This window comes from Melopsittacus undulatus, chromosome 3 (genome assembly GCF_012275295.1).
Source record: "Melopsittacus undulatus isolate bMelUnd1 chromosome 3, bMelUnd1.mat.Z, whole genome shotgun sequence".
NCBI classification, from domain to species: domain Eukaryota; kingdom Metazoa; phylum Chordata; class Aves; order Psittaciformes; family Psittaculidae; genus Melopsittacus; species Melopsittacus undulatus.
The window spans coordinates 105388217-105406686 of record NC_047529.1 but is presented as its reverse complement, the minus strand read 5'-3'; the positions used below and the strand labels follow the sequence as shown (position 1 = coordinate 105406686).

At 39.0% G+C, this 18470-nt stretch overlaps 1 protein-coding gene across 2 annotated transcripts in view; it reads left to right on the top strand.

Annotated features, from left to right (window-relative positions):
- Nucleotides 1–4166: 4166 nt before the first annotated feature.
- The window catches only part of RAB3GAP2 (RAB3 GTPase activating non-catalytic protein subunit 2), a 43504-nt gene continuing 29200 nt past the window's right edge, over nucleotides 4167–18470 (top strand). Inside the window, exons 1-3 of one of the 2 annotated variants that reach the window (XM_005152076.3) lie at nucleotides 4167–4318; nucleotides 15064–15128; nucleotides 18178–18301. In XM_005152076.3, coding sequence (XP_005152133.2) covers nucleotides 4210–4318; nucleotides 15064–15128; nucleotides 18178–18301 — 298 coding nt within the window. In that variant the 5' untranslated portion in view covers nucleotides 4167–4209. Of the gene's footprint in view, nucleotides 4319–15060; nucleotides 15129–18177; nucleotides 18302–18470 lie in introns of both variants that reach the window. The other variant, XM_031051540.2, reaches the window with a different exon arrangement.

Below are 18470 nucleotides of genomic sequence, written 5' to 3'. Positions count from 1 at the left end.
TTTTTAATCTGGCTCCTGCCTGCTCTTCAGCTGCATCTTGTCCTCACCAAAACTAATTTCATTAATTCTGCATTTTAAAACCAGGCTGTAGTGCCTGGTCCACAGTTGCTTAGCAACAGCTACCCTCCAGATACAGGGATAACTGGCAGAGATGTCAGCATAGGAGTCCAGCCCAGAAAGGTAAGAAAATCCAGGAGCAAGACAGACTGAATCCCTCTAGACTTTGATGCTGCACACTGGCAGATGTGTTGGATGGGCAGGGTTTGCTTTCATTTTCAGGCCTGGTTTTCCAAGTAAGAAATACCAGCTCGGGACAGGACAGGAATCAAGTGCATGCAACAGAATAGGTTTTGGATGCATATACACAGATCTAAAATATCCTACTATTAAGCATTAGGCATGAATTAGAATTAATCGAATCCCAAGACTTAAAACTACATGCAAGCCCCAAGGGTATCTAGAAGGAATGTGGCTAACTTTGTTACACAGAAATTAAGGAACTAAGTGTTGTAATCTCCAATCAGGAGGCCTGGTATTTCCAAGATGAATATGTAGAATTTATGGTGTAGATCCCTTCTGTCCCAAGACTGCCTTCCAAAACTGTGGGAAGAGAACTTTGGGGGTTTTCACTGTGCTCTATCAGTGGGAAATATATCATAGCACTGTCAAAACAGTGTTTAAACCACATATTTAGGTGAAAGTTAAGAAATTAAAAAGGTAAGACTCAGAGTGGGTAGCATCAATCACAAACATTCAATGATCCAGCCTGTGTTCTTCAACTACAACCTTTACGTAATGTCTGCAACAGCAGTAAGGCATCTTCAAGCTTTTAGCCCTGCCACAGTTCAGCCTTGTGTTTGTGTGAGACCTTGTAACAAACAGCTCAGAGCTACAAGGAGACAGAAAGGTCTGCTACAGATAGCTCAAGATGGATAATTTTGTGACATAAAACTCTTTTAATATCCTTGATTTTATATATGTTTTTATAAATCTGAATTTAGAAATTTATATAAAGATACAAATATGCAAATTGATGTTCGGAGGTGACAAACCACTGTAAGTTATTGTGACACTTTGGGAATCGCGGATATTTGGCATGAAACAGACATCATTACTCAGGAATCCAAGGATGCAGTTCTATAATCAGCTGTGATTAGACAGCAGTGAAAGTCTTGGTATGAGCACCAATGTTTGATTGGGATTCTCCATATTCTCTCTGTTAACAGCTTTTATTAAACACTGATTATTTCTTGCTCCCTCCCAGCTAACTGCAGTACTTAGAAGCCACTTATGCATGGATTTGATAAGGTAACTGTTTGCATCAGATTAATATTACGGTATAGATGTGTCTGCTATAATTATTACTAAATTGCTGGTTTAATTTTCACTTACTATCAAAGACCAAATGCAGGGCTCTGCATACATTAGTATAATCACATTCATTTATGCTAACTAGCATGCATGAATGACAGGTAGAGACCATCACTAATGGCAAAGAAAGCAGAGTTCTACTCACAGGACTACACAGATCTGTGGATTGATCCTAAGCAAATCACTTATTCTTTCATTACTTTCCTTTCCCCAAGTGAAAATTCCTAAAATCTATAATTATGCATTTCTGTAAACACCATTAAGGTCTCCAAATGACAGGACTGATGTAAATGCAAAGTATTGTTGTCACTGCAAATGTATTGTTAATTTTGGCTATTAAGCATTTATCTCAGTCACTTCAATAACTTTGCTTAATGTTTATGACAGAGGTTTTTCAAAGCCTTTTTTCTTTTCTAATAGCCTACCAGATAAATATAATCAATATTTTAAAATTAATAACTATTGAAGAAGGTATAACAAACATACAGAAGGTAATTCTGTAGCCAAAGTGATAATGTGAGTTAATCAGGGCTCAACCCTGCCTTGAAATATTAACTCATCTGTTGAATTATTCATCACCTTATTTTACACATTAATTGGTATCTTGGCAGTTTCATAACTTGACTTCTTGATGCACAGCAAACCAGACAGGGATATGACAGTGTCTCTTACACTGCTCACTAGTCTCTGAACAAGGAAATTTTCATAAGGCGATGGAAGCATCACTAAAGAGTGACAAACCAGGCTGCAAATTTAATTGCTTGTATACTCTTTATTTATTCACCTGGTATTACCAGTGACTGCATGTTACAGATCTAAAATGTCACAAAATACTTTTCCCCACAGGCTTTACATGGTTAATTAGAGCATCTTCAAAGTCATTAGCCATTCCTTAATAGCAGGTGCTTTAAACCTTTTCCACACTGTGACCTTGTTTTTGAAGAACCACCTCCTCACTGGTACACAGCATGTAATTTTATGCCCATTCAGAAAAACAGGATTCAACCATTCTGGATTTAATAAGCATTCATCTGCTCAAATTCAAGTCTAACCTGTGTATTGCCTAGGAAGCCACAGATTTTAAATGCTAAAATGTTAAAACAAAATGTCCCTGCTCTTACTAAAGGCAAAACTGCAGTTGGGTCATGGTGTAACAAAACAGAACAGCTGAAGACATTAAAAAGTTGTCAGGGTAAGTTAGAGCCAGCTTATTTGAAAATCTGACCAGAGATCCTCTGGAGTTTATACCCTGTTACAGTCTGTGCCTTCAGATTCTAGTTTGGAATGAAATTTCTCTTAGCAAAAACATGTTCAGCCTCAGAAGGTGTTTAAAGACCACCCAAAAAACACAGACCACAAACCAAATTGTCCAAATGACTTGGACTACTTGCTCAATCATTTCTTTTTTTAACTACTAAAGATACACACACATACTTATCTAGCAAATAAAAGACTTCTGTGTAAAATCAACCACCTGTATTTTATACGTTAGGAAGAGCCTGGTAAACTGAGGTCCATTAAAAGATGTTGTGAAGTCCTGTGGACAGTGCAATTTGTTTCTTCAGGGCTCAGAAAACACCTCCGTGTGTTCTTCTCACATGCTTTTTTCCCTCTTTGCCCTAAAGGATGATTTTTGAGACTGTGGCTGCCAACACTATACAATGTCACTCCACAGCAAATCTCACTTGTCACAATCACTGCTGCCACGAAGATGAACAGAAATTGTCATTGAACCAAAGCATGAGCTCTCTATTTGAAGAGCAATTAAGATTGAAATAAACCCTGTTCTTACTACCTGTTAAAAGTGTTGCCTGTTCAACACAGTAATGTAGGTGTTTAGGGCTGTGTTGGTTCACTCTTGGGGAAGAATGGCTGGAAAACTGCCCATGGTAAAGGACCTGGAAGTGCTGACTGATGGAGCTGAACATTAGGCGCTTGTGCCCAGGCAGTGAAGAAGGCCAACAGCACCCTGCCCTGTATCAGACCCAGCGCTGCAGCAGGGCCAGGGCAGTGATTGTGTTCCTGTGTTGGGCACTGGTGAGGCTGCACCTTGAATCCTGGGTTCAGTTCTGGGCCCCTGACTATAACAGAGATATTGAGGTGCTGAAGAGGGGCCATAGAAGGGCAATGGAGCTGGTGCAGGGCCTGGAGCACAAGTGTGATGGGGAATGGCTGAGGGACCTTGGGGTGTTTATGCTGGAGAAGGCTCAGGGGGGACCTTCTGGCTCCCTACAAGTGCCTGACAGAAGGATGGAGTGAGGTGGGGTCCATCTTTTCTCCCAAGTAACAAGGGATGGGACAAGAGGAAGTGGCCTCAAGCTGTGTCAGGGGAAGTTTAGCCTGGAGATTAGGAGCAACTTCTTTCCCAAACGGTGCTCAGGCACTGGAACAGGCAGGGCAGAGGTGCAGTCACAGTCCCTGAAGTGTTCACACACCGTGCAGAGGCTCTCAGTTACATGGGTTACTGGTGGCCTTGGCAGTGCTGGGGTAATGGTTACATGTGATCTTAAAAGCTTTTTCCCACCCACCTGATTCTATGATTGAATGATCTTATGACCACCAGACCCGAGTGATGAAATGATACCTGCATCCAAGGTTCCCACGCAGCCGCCGGCCCAAGAGGCAGCACACAGACATGCAGGGCGCCATTCACCTCAAAAACAACAGCAGCAAAGACACCAGCCCCAACCTCTCACCACACACTAAAGAACCCACCCCCCGTTAACCCCCAACCATCGCTCCCCTCCGCGCATGCGCTGTGCGCAGACCCACTCCTGAGGGAAGTCGGAGAGCGTTTCCGGGTTGGGTGGCACCGGTGTCGGCACTACCGGTATCACCATGTCGTGCGTCCTGGTTCCTTTCGGGCACTTCCAGGATCTGGAGGCGGCTCGCGACTTCTTGTGCCCGCACCGCCGTCAGGGTAGCGCCGGGACCGGCAAGGACAGCGGTGAGTCCTACCCGGCCGGTCCGCTTGCAGCGCTGTGTGGCCTGCCCGGTGCTACAGCTGGGGCTGGACTCGGTCATCTCCGCTCTCCTGTGTGTCATTATCCGCTGTGGGGTGTGCAGAGTGTAACCGCAGGTAGCCGGGTGCTCGGCTGTTACTGTGGGATGGGGCTGTAAAGGGTGAGTGACCTGGTACAGGTGCCGTGTTTTCGCCGGCAAGTTCATGTTTTTCTGGTGTGTGTAAGTTTCAGGTGTTAGCTGTTCTCGGTCCTTATCCTGTAGTATGTGAGTGAAGCCCTTTGGCCACACACCCCGTGTGCCGCGAACTTCGGGATGAAAGTTTGTGATTTTATCATTAAGAGAGTGCTGTTATTTGAAGGTGGTGTAGTAAACAGGCATTGTATGTGCAGGGTTGTCTAATAATGCAAAGTTTGCTTAACGTATGTTAAAGATGTAGTTTGGCAGCTTGCACTAAAATGCAATAAGATCCCTTCTGTAGACACTACAGTCTAAAGTTGTGGACCTGATTTCTGTTGTGTGAGGCAAGGCACATTGAAAGCTTTTTAACAAAGAAGAGTGACCAGTAGGTCCATGGCCAAGGAAATGAAACACTGGCCTGTATGTTGTCAGTCCTGTACTGTCTTAACTGTATTTGGCTGATGTTTTGGTTTTCTGTTAATAACATTGGAGGAAAGTGTTTGAAGAGGTTAATGAGGATGTTAGTAAAGTCCTCCCTGCTGTAAACAGAGCTATGAGGGAAAGCAAAACGTGCTTATTTAGAAAAGCTTAAAATGTCTGTGGGGGAATTAAAACAGGGAGAGATCATAGTGTGGGATGTGTAGGAAGGGACCTTTAAAGGCCATCTAGTTTCAGCCCCCTGCTATGGGCAGGGACATCTCAGGCTATATGAGGTTGCTCCAAGCCCCTTCCAACCTGGGCTTGAACAGTTGCATGATGGAACATCCATAACTTCTCTGGGCAATTTGTTCCAGTTTCTCACTACCTTCACTGTAAAAAAATTCCTTTCTACTATTTAAATTCAGTTGCCCACTTCCAGTTAAAAAATTTTGGTCCTTGTCCTGTGGTACAGGTTCTGGTAAAAAGGCGATGCAACAATTGTGAGAAAGTTTTAAAAGTACAGTGTATGTTCAGCTACTTAACTTTACCACTAAAACTTATGCATGCACATAGTTATGTGTTATCATTGCTTTCTTTTTGTCTCAAGATAAAATTTCATTTACTTTATTGTTGAAATGCATTTGGAAGGAAGTAATATGTTAGAAAACAGTTATGTACTGCTGCTACTGCTGGTTGTTGTTTGGCTCTAATAATGCTCTGGAAAAGGTATGCACATTCCTTATGACTTTTCTTTTTGGTATCATCTATATCTAAAGGAGTTACAGAAGAATCTGGAACCAGTAGACTCCTGTTAGTGCCTCCTGAATACTGAAGATAAAACCAAAAGATTATAATGAGTCTGTGTTTCTAAAAGCATGTCCTGAAAGAAATTTAAATGTGGCTTGATTGGATTTGGTGGTAGATGTGAGAGAGATTTTGTGTAAGATAAGTTTTGGATATTTTTGTTGGGAGTGGATTTAGCAAGTGGCAGCTGTAAAGAGAGAAAACATTTGGTGTGTGTAAAACTACAAAAATTATAGGAGCAAAGAAGATGCATGTTGCAAAATGTGCTTGTCTTTCATTTTAGTGGGTTGTTTCTGTTCTAGCTTGTTTTTGTACTTGCTTATCCAGTCATTGAGTGTCAGAATTGAGTATTTTTCAAAATATAGCACATTTAGATTATTTGAACCCTTTTGGATTTGTGCCTCTGATTTTTGATATCACAGTTTTTTTCATGGTTCAGGAAAAATGAACATAAAGTGAGAGTTCCCAGAGTGAGTTTTATATAAGATTATAATAGTGATTTTGAAGCAGAAATCTTTGATGCATTCATCTTTGACTGTGAGAAACAGTTATGACTTGCAGAGGTATCTTAAGTTAGAAAGAAGTAAATTGTGGAGGTCTCCTGAGTTGGGAAAAAGTGTGTTCAGCTGTGTGGAACAGGAGCTGCTGTTCCCATTAGGATTGTTTCTCCAAGTCTGCTTTGGTGGTGCTTTGTGGCCTAACCAATTGGAGAGCAAAGCTGCAGGGTTGTTCTGAAGCTCAGGCTGGGATAAAATGATATAGCTAGATCCTGCAGTTCCTGCTAGTCTCATGGACTTGTACTCAAACAGTGATTGCTCTGGTTGGAAATATTTAATTCAGCTTTTAATTCTCTTCCTTTATTTTTTTCACCTACATACTAATCCATTCATTTTTCTTAGTATGCAGGTGACTTGGTGGATGACAGTCCATAATGACTCCCTTTTCTGTTCGTGTGGAAGAATTCTTTGCTGTAAATAAAGTGTGAGAACATATAATGAATCTCTGCTTTTGATGATGAGGAAAGAAAAAAGAAAGTCTAAGCAAGTTATCTGTAGTTAGTTGTTTTCTTTATAAAGTGCATATTACATTTTTATCGGCCAGAGAGCCTGGGCAAATATTTTTAACCAAATAAGATAAAATCAATTTATTTATATCAGAGAATTCTGTAATAAGCACTGTTCCACTGGCAGAATGTACTGTAATATTTATGTACATGATATTTATGTAGTTGCATAAATATCAATAAACACATGTCAAAGTCTTAAGTATTTTAAATTTTAAACTGGAGAACTAGAACCTTTCATTTACTATTTTTCTTGTGTGTGTTTTTGTATGTTTTTCTACATTCTGCTGCATTTGTATGGAAACTCTTTCACTAGTATATAAACTTCATAGTTAAATGAAAGTTGCTGTGTACCTTAGGAAAATAAATGTTTGTTAAATATTTTTAGTTAACAAAACATGTTTCAATGAACAAATTAATTACGTTTTTTGAGACATAATTTAATGTTTTAGGTGCTGAGTAGAATTTTCAAAAGCTCCTGTCAGATTTTGGATAACAAATGGTTTTCAAAAGGTGCCTTCAGGATTTTCAGTGTGCAGGGTTTCGTTTTTTTATTATCAGCTGTAGGTCTTTGTTTTTTCTTCTTAGTTATATATCAAATAAGCTTTTTTTTCTGCTGTTTTAGCTTTGGCCATTTTTTCATTATAACCAAAATATTTTCTGTGAGTGTATTGGCCACACTAAACTCTGGGATGATTCATGTGAGAGCATTTTTGTAGGTCCATTTAAACGAAAATGAAATCGCAAGCAGTATACATGTCTAAATCACCATGTGATACTGTAACTTTTATTAAAGTGTGGAATTAATTGTCTTTAGTATGAATAAAAAGCTGTACTTCTCACCTAGTCATATTTGACATAGCATATTTCATTTATGTATGATAATTTAGGTTAATTTCAAATTTAAATTGAAAATTGTTTATCAAAGTGCTACCTCTATTAAAAATGTAAGTGAGCTTAAAAAAATCTTTTTTATTCTAAGGGAACTTGATTATTATTCTTTTTCCCTTCCTTTATACAAGTAAACATTGAAATGCTTTCAGTGTTAGAAAAAGAGTGGAAAGCATTATCTCAACTACAGCTTTATCCTTTTCTGTAGCCCAACAGTTTATCTGGTTTGTGCAAAGGATGATTTTGTGTGGTAAACTGGGGAGGAAAAGGAAAGTTTTAACTTTAAACCTGGTGTAAAGTCACTTCTGCAGTTGCCAGCTTCTTGTTGGGTCAGGAAACACTGGAAGGAAGGGTTCGCATTGTTCCTGCTTGTGTTATGCACTCATGTCGTAAGATTGCTAATAATACAATGCTGAAGTGACTAAAGAAATGTTCCCGGACTGAGGTAACCATTGATCTGCTGTGAAGCAAAATATAGCTGTGTTTTTTGTTGTACATATTAGAATAAAAGGTGCTGGGGTGGATCTAGTCTCACATATCTTAAATTAAAAAAATATATTGTGGAGTAAGCTGGCTAAAGATGCTTCATATGGAGCTCCTGTGCTTACATTCTCTTAAAAAAAAAAGGTGGGGGGGTGGAAAAAATAATGCTAACAATGAGGCACAAATAATCTGTGGAGTGATATCTAAATGGCTTTGAAAACTTCTGTTTCAAATATGTAAATACTGGGAATAGAAAGTGTTCGCATTATATTTAATTTGCCAGCTTGCTGTGTTTTGGGATGTGTATTGGCTAGATCAGAAAACAGCTGTAGCAGTTAATTTCATTATACAGTTAGGTGTACACCTGAAAGGAAAAAAAACATCTTATATGCAAAATGCAATAAAGCTTCACAGACATAACAGAATTTTAGCTTTAAGAAATTAATGATATTTAACAGGAAAGAGCAGAAGACTGAGCAATACACATAACATTTCCTATAACTTTGTAGTTTGAGGAATTTAATTACAATTTATTTAAAGTGATGTGTTCTTTCAGTAGACTCTGAGCTTGAACTGTGTGTTTTAAAACTTTGATGACAGGAGTTCAGTGACAGCCAGTTAGGACTGCTGGTCTGAAGCTGAACTTTGGAGGTGTAAAGATGAAATAAAACAATCATTACTTACCTGGTGTGGAGGTATTTTTAGTTTCCAAGTATGTTTATCTCCTAGTACCTAAATGAAATGGATAATGAAAAAAAACCCAAACCCAAACTTGTTTTTTGGAGGTCCTGAGTGATGATACCTGCATCTGTGATAGTGAGCTGGCACAGCACGCAGCTTTGAGGTGCAGCTGCATCAAAATCGACCCCCTGGTTTGGAGGGTTGCTCAGGGCTATAAGGTGTCACTTCACTGCTTCTTTTTACAGTAGGAATGTTGGCTTCAGCCTGGTGGAGAAACTTGTTTCTGAACTCCAGCCCTGTTACGCTGGCAGCATCCTGAAAGATGCTCTTCAGCCCAGTTCTTCTAAACAGCATCTTTGGACTTGTGCTTGCACACTGTGCTTTATCTAGATCAACTAATTTCATTCAGAAACACAGAAGGCCAGGCAGGCTTTTTATTTCAGAGTTGCAAACAAGGTTACAAAGAAAAAAAAAAGGTTATAAAATCAAATTCTCTTTTGCCTTTAGCAACAGTTCTTAGCTATTTCTGTATCCCTCTTAGAGAATTTGATATGTTCTTATTGAGGAATCTTCTGACAAACTCTTATGTATTACCTCTTTAGTTGGCTTCTCCCCTCCAGAAGGCATGATGTACAGATAAGATTCCTTTTCATGTAAAATATCCTAAAAACTATGCACTGTACCCGAATTGTGCTACATCTGTAATTGGTAATACATTCTGAGATATAGGAAAGACTAAATGACATGCTCTTAATGCACATGACAATGGTGTCAGAATACTTTGTCCAAATTATCTTTGCACCTGAGTGTTTTGCTGCTTTAGCACCTCCTTTACTACATAAACTTCCTTCTTTCTTGCTATAGCTTCAGCTATTACTTGCACCTGAAAGAAAGCTGAAGTGCTCTGGTTTGAATGCAATCTGTTTCACCTATTTCCTGTGCCATATAGCATCACAAAGTTGCTTGTTGGCTTATTTTTTCCATATGGTGCATCAGACTTTGATTTTGGAGTTAACAGCTGTAAGCCATGGAGATCTGCAGCGTTGCTTTAAAGACTCTCGGGAATATTTTTAATTTAGTCATTTTTTATTCTGTTGAAAGCAATTGTGACCATCTAAAGGAAGAGAAATTGCTCAAGTGTTTCTTTTTCAGATCAGTGAGCCAAGTTTGAGTGTTGTCTTCTTTTTTCTGCTTATGGTTGTCTGAAGTGATAACACAAATGTAAAACTAGTCTCAAAAGGGGCTTGCTCATAATGCTGTTGAAACCTGATGTATTTGTCAGTCCCTGTGTTGCAAGAGCTTTGGGAATAAATGGCTTGTGATTACTGAATAGCAAGAACATTTTCAACTATTTCTATAGTTCCTTGGCTTAAGAAAAGAAACTGCTTCTATTTCTTCAGTAATTATGCAATCAAATGGTATCAGAGTTGCAGTAAATATACAGAGGGGAAAAAAACCAACCTGAAACTCTGGCATTTAAGTAACAGGGCAAAAACTAATTGCATATGCATTTTATAGATTCTTAAAACATGGATGGGAAACAAGCTGCAAGATCATAAACCAAACAAACATAAACTTGCTTGCTTTAGAGCTATATATTGATATAGGTAGGGGTAGTTTGGCCTTTGTGGTTCCGTTTTCAACACGTGCTCTCCCACTTGTCAAATACAGGTTTTTCTGGGCAAGCCTATGCCAAGCATGTCCTTTGGTAACCTGCTGCATAGAGCTGGAACAGAAGCATGAAAGCAGGTGGGAAAGGCTGTTGGTGTAAGCCCCAGTTTATTGTGCTGCTCTGGAAGGGAGGATGCTGGCAGATTTCTGTGCCCAGAGATATATTCTGCAATTTGGGGAGGAAGTCTTAGACTAGGTAAAAACATCTTTTATGCTGAATTTGTTAAATGTCAGTTAGATCTCATTGATCTAGATCTGTTGCTAGCATTTCTCTCTCCTCTGTTCTTGTCTTCTAAAAACAACATGCTTATCAGAAGGATTTGGTTTCTTGCGTATTAAGTTTATGATAAATGTGCTTGAACTGAATTCTCTTATCCATGAACACCAGTGCTGTACATGTGCAGCATTTAAAGTTTCACGTATGCTGATGATGGAGTTTTAATGCAGTATACTTCAAATTAAAGAACGAAGTTGTTCTTGTAGTGCAGTAGATTAACTTTTATTTTTGCAAGCTCTGCAGTAACACACAATCTGGAATATTGCTGATGCATTATCTAAGTAGGGAGACCTATTTACCAGACATCTGTTGCTAGTCAGAGAAAGATGAAGGGAAATACAGATTTGCACAGGAAAGTTTGATTTCCAATTAGTGGACTGGAAAAAATGAACACATTCCAAGTCAAGAACTGTTTTGGCCTTGTATTGGTTACTAGGTAATGTCTTACATACCACAGCTGCAAATTCTGTAATGCAACTAAAAGAAATGATGGAGTATTTCTTAAAATCTTTATTGTAAAAAGAACTTTGATCCTGTGTCTTCTCTGGCTTGACCAGCCTTTCTAGGTGCTGGTGCATGGAAAAGACTTTGCAGGCTGACAGCTTCTGCTGGCATTGCAGAAGCAGGTCGCAGTTCTGCAGCTTTATCAGTGGGATTGTGTCTCACCATTATCTCATTTTTCCCATCCTTTTTTTTATTGATCTTGCTTCATTCAAGGAAGATGACAAGCAGGAAAATATAGCTATTCATAAAGAGGCAGCGGGATTCTTCACGGTTGAAGGTTGACGTTGCATGTTCAGTCTCAGAATTGAAGTGGCTGAAGATTCTTGGGAAGGCTGGTCTGCTCTGTGCTGTAGGGAAGGCAGTGGCCCCAGTTGTGCTTTTTGGATATAGTTATGTTTCGTTCTGGACTGTGCCACACTGACAGAATTCCTCCCTTCATGAATTTTACAGTAAGGAGATTTTGTTCCCTTTTGAGGTAACAAAATGCAAACAGAAGCAGAATTTTGTTAGCTATCTTCAACTAAACATCAAAGCTAGTTACAATTTTCTTCTTGTGGCTTGTATGCAACAGTATTTGTCTTAATTCTCCTTCATGTATTTTGTCCTGGGTTCAGCAGCAGCATTCATTTTTCTCCTTCTTAGTAGCTGGTGCAGTGCTGTGTTTTTGACTTTCAGCGTGGGAACAACACTGATAACAGCAATGTTTTCAGTTGCTGCTTAGTAATGTTTACTCTGACCAAGGACTTTCTGAGTCTCATGCTCTGCCAGGGAAGAGGGGAAGCGAGGAGGAAGCAGAGACAGGACACCTGACCCAAACTAACCAAAGAGGTATTCCATAGCACAGCATGTCATGCCCAGTATATAAACTGGGGGCAGTTACCTGGAAGGGCGAAATCACTGCTCAGATCGGGCTGGTTATCAGTCTTTGGTGGTGAGCAGTTGTACTCTCTTCCCTTGTTATTTCCCTCACCATTATTGTTACTGGTGGCAGCAGTAGGGATTTGTGTTATACCTTAGTTAGTGGACTGCTTTTATCTCAACCCGTGGGAGTTACATTCTTTTGGTTCTCTTTCCCATCCTTCCAGGAGCAGAAGGAGGGAGTGGGGGGGGGGGGGGGGGGGGGGGGGGGGGGGGGTAGACTGCGTGACTGACTGAGTTTAAACCAAGACAATTTGCACACTGGAAAATTCTCAACTCCAAATACAAGATTAGAATGTGACCCTTGGAAGCTGGTTGCTCCTTGGTTATGCCTGAAATAACTGCAGTCAGATCTGTATCGATGACGATGCTGTAAAACTGACTCATCCAGTTTATAGATGGTGCAGACCTTTCCATTTTAACACAGGTTACTCATGGAGTAGGCATTTTGTCTTCTACAGTCTCATGAAATACCTTATCAACAGCATTGGTGGAAAATTTCTTTCTTAAGCTAATATTTTGTTGTCTTTATTAGCCATACAATAGTTTAAAAATCTGCCTAAACAGCTGGAATACAGATTTCTGTTGTACTGGGTTCTGCCTTTCTTTTGTGGTAAAGGAACCAGAGTTTTTAGACCAGATAAAATTGGTGTGTTCCAGGTACAAGCTTTCTTGTCCAAACTGTTTGACTACTTAAAATGGCAAAATCTTACTTGCTTAAGACTAAATTGAAACTAATTGATATGGATAGGAAAGAGGTCAAAGTAGCCATAACATAAGCTAATGAAAAAACTTGAAATCTTTGGAGAAATCTTGAAGTCTAATTGATGCTTCAGATTTCATGCTAGTGCCTTTAGATGGAGGTCAGTACATTGATTTCTTGAGGGTCTCAATGACGGTCTTTGAGAATTGTACATCTTCTACTTCTAATTTGCTTGCAAAATTACCCTTTGCATAGAATAATTAAGTCCACATCACAAATGGGATTTTTAGATGAAGGAATTTTAGATGTATTCATACAATATGTTCACTCTTTTAAGGCAACTAAGAAGTAGCCTGCCGCCGAATGGACTCAGAGATCAATATGATCAGACAAAAAGCCATTTATTGCAAAGCATTAACTCCTTATATACTATTGCTTACACACACCTACAGCAATTTGGCATATCATGATTGGATACTTGTCTTGAAGACCCTTAGTGACTAACATAATTGGTTAAGCACAGGTGTGAGAACTTGATCTCGAAAGCTTGCCAACAGTCCACAGTTCTCATAACTCAGTGAATTCCAGATTCTTCTTATCTTGCTTGCTTAAGCTTCCTTGGGCCTCTCATGGCCTTGCTGTATCTTTTGGAGTTATTCAGAGCTCATGTACCAAATACTCATTCTTCTGTGAGAACACTGTCTCCACGTAGCCTGTGGCTGAATCTCAGTCTTCTCAGGTGTTTCAAGTATTTTGTAATTTTGTGGTTTTTAAACAAGATAATTAAAACTGATCAGTGTCTCATTCATTTTCCTCTGTTGTCTTGCAAAGATGTGAACAGCCAAGGTCCTTGTGCTCATTTTCCACAGCTTCAACTTTTGCTTTGGCTGCTTTAGGAGTGCGGGTGAGATTTGCATTATCCTCAGAGGTTTTGTTGTCACAGACGAATTTCCATGTACAGTCATTCCCTGTTAAAATCATAGAATGGTTTAGGTTGGAAAGGACCTGAAGATCATCCAATTCCAAGCCCTCTGCCATGGGCAGGGATGCGTCACCCAAGGCTGTGTCCAACTTGTCCTTGGACACTGCCAGGGATGGAGCATTTACCACTTCTTTGGGCAGCCTGTGTCAGTGTCTCACCACCCTCACAGTAAATAACTTCTTCCTTATGTCTAACCTGAAATTCCTCTGTTCAAGTTTAAACCCATCACCCCTTTGTCCTATTGCTGCAAGTCATTCTCCAGCATCCTTGTAGGCACCCTTCAGATATTGAAACTTCCCTTATTACTCACTGATCCAGCAATTTACTTAAACCAAACTGAAATCTACTACTATGGAAAGGAATATATTTTGCTTATGTACAGAAATACTGTTTCTCATAAAGTTGAACATATGTTGTTTTTATGGTGTGTTAAAGATCATCTTGCATCACGTAGTGAAATACCTGGAGTCCTGACAGGAGTGAGCCTGCTGTCCCCTGACTTTCCCTCTGTAGCTGCCTAATATGTACAAGATGGGACTTTTATTGTGTTTGGAGTAGTAATAATTAGATAAATGCAGCTAAAGCTCAAATTTTGCAGTGATGTCTGGGGTCTCTGCACCAACTGGAGAAAGTTTTTGTCAAGTGGACACAAGAGTTTTTCCCCCTGTTATGCCCTCACTCTTTGCTTGCAGTATTGAACTTAAAATATGTCTTGGCTCTCCCTCAGTGTCTATGAGAAACCAAGAAAAAACAAATCTGGTTGAATAATTTGTTCTAAAAAACAGAGGCCCTGTTGATGGATCAATGGTGTATTGCACCAGGGACTATAAAGTGTTACTTAGCAAGGGCTCTAGATGCAGTCTGTCAGAGTTAATTTACAATTAGTCCTGTTTCCAAGTTGTACTTAGGTTGCATCTTCTGGTATTACTTTTCAATAGTGTCAAAATTGGAAGTAAATACAGAGAAGAAGGACAACCATTTCTACCACTTTGTTTCTTTCTGTAGAGCTCATTTGGTAACTGCCATAAATGAACTTATTGGCGGGGAAATAAAAACAACCACCAGCAATCCTTTCTAATTGTGTTTTTCATTGCTTATGCTGTATCTCATGTGCTGTTTTCCTCATGTAACAAATCTTTCTTTACTTAAAGCAGGCAAATCAACCAGCTGGGAAGATGGTGGCTGGGGAGGCTGGGATGAAGCAGAATTACAGGAACCTGTAAGTACATACAGATGAGTTTTTATTGCTAAGTTGCCTATTCTAAAAGACTTCTCAGCTTGTTTGTGCTTTTTTTTTTTTTTCTCCTGTATAGTTATCACCTGGACAAGAAGGATCTTGATCTGTGTTACAAATGTGACAGCTTATTTGTCCCTTGCTCCTGTAATTTTTTCTAAATACAACTTGAATGTTACCTGTTGTGCTATTTACTCATGTTCTTGCATTCTATAGGGTTTTTCTCACTAGGGTATGCACACATCTTTCTGTGCTGCTGCAGCCGGGGCATCTTGTTTGTCCTATAACTAGTCAGAGAAAATAGGGCATGGCAGTGGAGTTATAATAATTTACCATGAGTTAATATAGATCAATTTCCTAAATCATGAACCACTGACACAAGCAGCTTTGTGATGATCATGTAGTAATTCCTTTATGTTGTGATGTGGGGATGGTGTTATGGAGGGATTAAATTACATATATAGGATGGAGCAGCACAGTTGCCCTTCAAAGGGAGAAAAACATCCCTCTGCCCAACTAGCTCAACTAGGAATAACATTGCTAGTCTGGTAATTGTTGTTAAGGCTGAGACCTTTAGCTACCAGCTGACTTACATAAGATGCTGGCAAAGCTGACTATGGAAATCCTCTGCACCTGCATTAATCATCCCCTGTTATTCCTGATGGGGTATACTGAGGAATCTATTGCTCACTGTGCTAACAAAATGCTCTTATCTGCTGTCTTTATCTCTGTATGCAGAAAGTATGCCTAAGGATTTGGGCAGATCCTCCTAAGTACTTACTTTAGCAGGGAAAGAGATCTTTCAGCTGAGCTGACAAACAGTTTGAAACAATTATGATGCCTCCCAGGAGTGAATCACTGGTGCTGATGTCAGGGAATGACAAGTGTATAATAACATAAATAGGACGGGAAATCGGTTCCACTGTAATTGCCATGACTGTGTTTCTTGTGAGCTGTGATATTTGTAACTTCCTTAATGAGAAGAACAAATGCTCTGTTTGTTGCTTACATTGCAATTTAATAGAACCAACAGGCTCTGAATGGAAATTGCCTTATTTTTCACTCTTTTTCTTTAATATTTCAAACTGTTCTGCCAGGTAGTTCACTCACCTCTTGCTAAGGATGTCCTGCATGCATGTTTTCCTCTGAAGTTGCTAGTGGTTTCAGGTCAAACTCTTCAGAAAGAAAGAAACTGTGATCCACAGCAAATAGGACTGTTTGTCCATGGTTTGCATTGTAATTAGTGCAAAATGCATCTTTTATTGGAATTAGTCAGTTGTCAAGTATCTGTTTCATTGAACAGAGCAACTTTTGAGAAGGCATTCTTCTCTTCCACAAGGTGTCTTTTTATATTAACTAGTTTGTTGGGATGATGTTTTTAAAGTCATGTCTTAAATACTGATTTTAATTTTTCTGTCTTTTGCCTTTTAAAGGAGTTTCTTTTGACAAGTGCAGTGCCTTTTCTGTTTTAACCCTTAGTTCATTTTTACTAGTAATATAAGATGGACATATTTGATGCCTTTAGATTGAAAGTTCTTTGTATATGCATACTTATGGTGAATTCTTTGTCTAAGATATAATTTTAATTCCTTTTAATCTTGAAAAAAAATTTGCATTTTTTATTCTTTTACCTCAGTTTGAAAATCATTACATTAAAATCTAGTACAAGGCTTTTCTTTGAGGTTTGGTTATGTGTTTTGGTACGATATATTTACCTCTGTCATGAAGAGTGAAAATTGACATCGGTATCACAGACAACTTCATCACCTGTTTGTGAAGACTTGACAAATGCCAGTAATCGGGGGAAAATTGTTGCTATAGAACTTGGCATCCAGCAGCAGACAAAAATGACATGAAAATAGGTTGTCCTCTTGCACAAATCAATGGATAATGTGGACAAAGTTAGCAGAATGTTTGTGGTGTGCTAATGTAGAGCATATGATGTATATACAAGGTATTCTTATGTGCACAAAGTGATCCATTTATGGTACAACCTTATTAAAAGAAAGAAATGCAATGCATAGCAGATTAAGAGTATGATACACAAATTATTCCTACTTTTTCATTTGGGAGTACATGTGTATATTTTCAAGTAGGTGTAACTTCATAACAACAGGATAAATTACATGAATCAGAAAATTATCACGTTGAAGGTATTGGGTTCTTTGTGCATTGCTGCTTTGGGATACCAGAGGATGCAGTAATATTTTGGAGAGCTAGGAGGAAGTAGGCTTGGGTAGGTGGCTATGGAAATAGAGACTGGACAAGGGAAGGTGTTTTATATTGCTGCGATCAGGGTAAGAGGATGAAGCTAAGAAAGCTGGAGTATTATATTTGAGACACCTTTTAGCTGTCTGCTCAAAGGCTGTTACCTACTTTATTCCTTTGAATTATGGTTAACAGGAGCTACCTTTGTTCTGCAAACATTTGACATTGCTCCAAGGAGAAAAGCTGCGATCTGTTTGCTTTTATACTTAGTGATGGTATCTAAATCTTAACTGGCTCATCGTTAAACCTTTAAAACTTGACACTAAACTTGAATTTTTTTCTTTGAAAGTTCCTTCTTGTGCAAAGAGGTATGGTACCTGTTGCACATTGCCATGAGGCTTTAGTGTGAATGCCAGCTTAGTTACATTCTTCCTATGTGCATATGTTTACTTAATGCTGGTCAGTGTATGAGCTTGGATAAATTATTAATTTTGAGTATGGATTATGATGAGAACAGCTAAAGAGGTTCTCTCTAGTCTCTAATCCATAACAACAATACTTTAAATTTTGTTTTTCTAATGTCTCTTTGGTGAAAAGAGAAGATTTTGAGGAGTAGAATTAGTGATGAGTACTTTGGGGTTTGTTTTGTAAACACATAGACAGAATTAGTACAAGGTTGGTGCATTTCTCTTGGCTTTCATGCAAGTTCTAGTGACTGGATAAGTAACAGTCCATTCAATGCTGGTATTGAGGGCAAGCCAAACTGTTGTCATGAATCTTGCAAGTTCTTCTATGTTTAGAAACTCTTGTATACATTTACCTATAGGAAGAAGAGGAATCTAATTCCAAGAACCAGAGAAATTACTGGCTTCAGGAGTGTGTGTTGTCCTTGTCACCAACAAATGACCTGATGGTAATAGCTAATGAACAGAAGGCAGTCTTCTTAGTATGTAAGTATACATGCTACAAAGTGTATATGCTAGTACATCTAGTACATTTAATAGCAATCAGGACAGGATTTGTTTCTCCCCCATCCACTTATGCCCTCAAGGCATACCTTCAGTAATTTCAGAGTGTTTTATAGTATACATCATGTAATTTTTAGGTATTGCTTGGAAA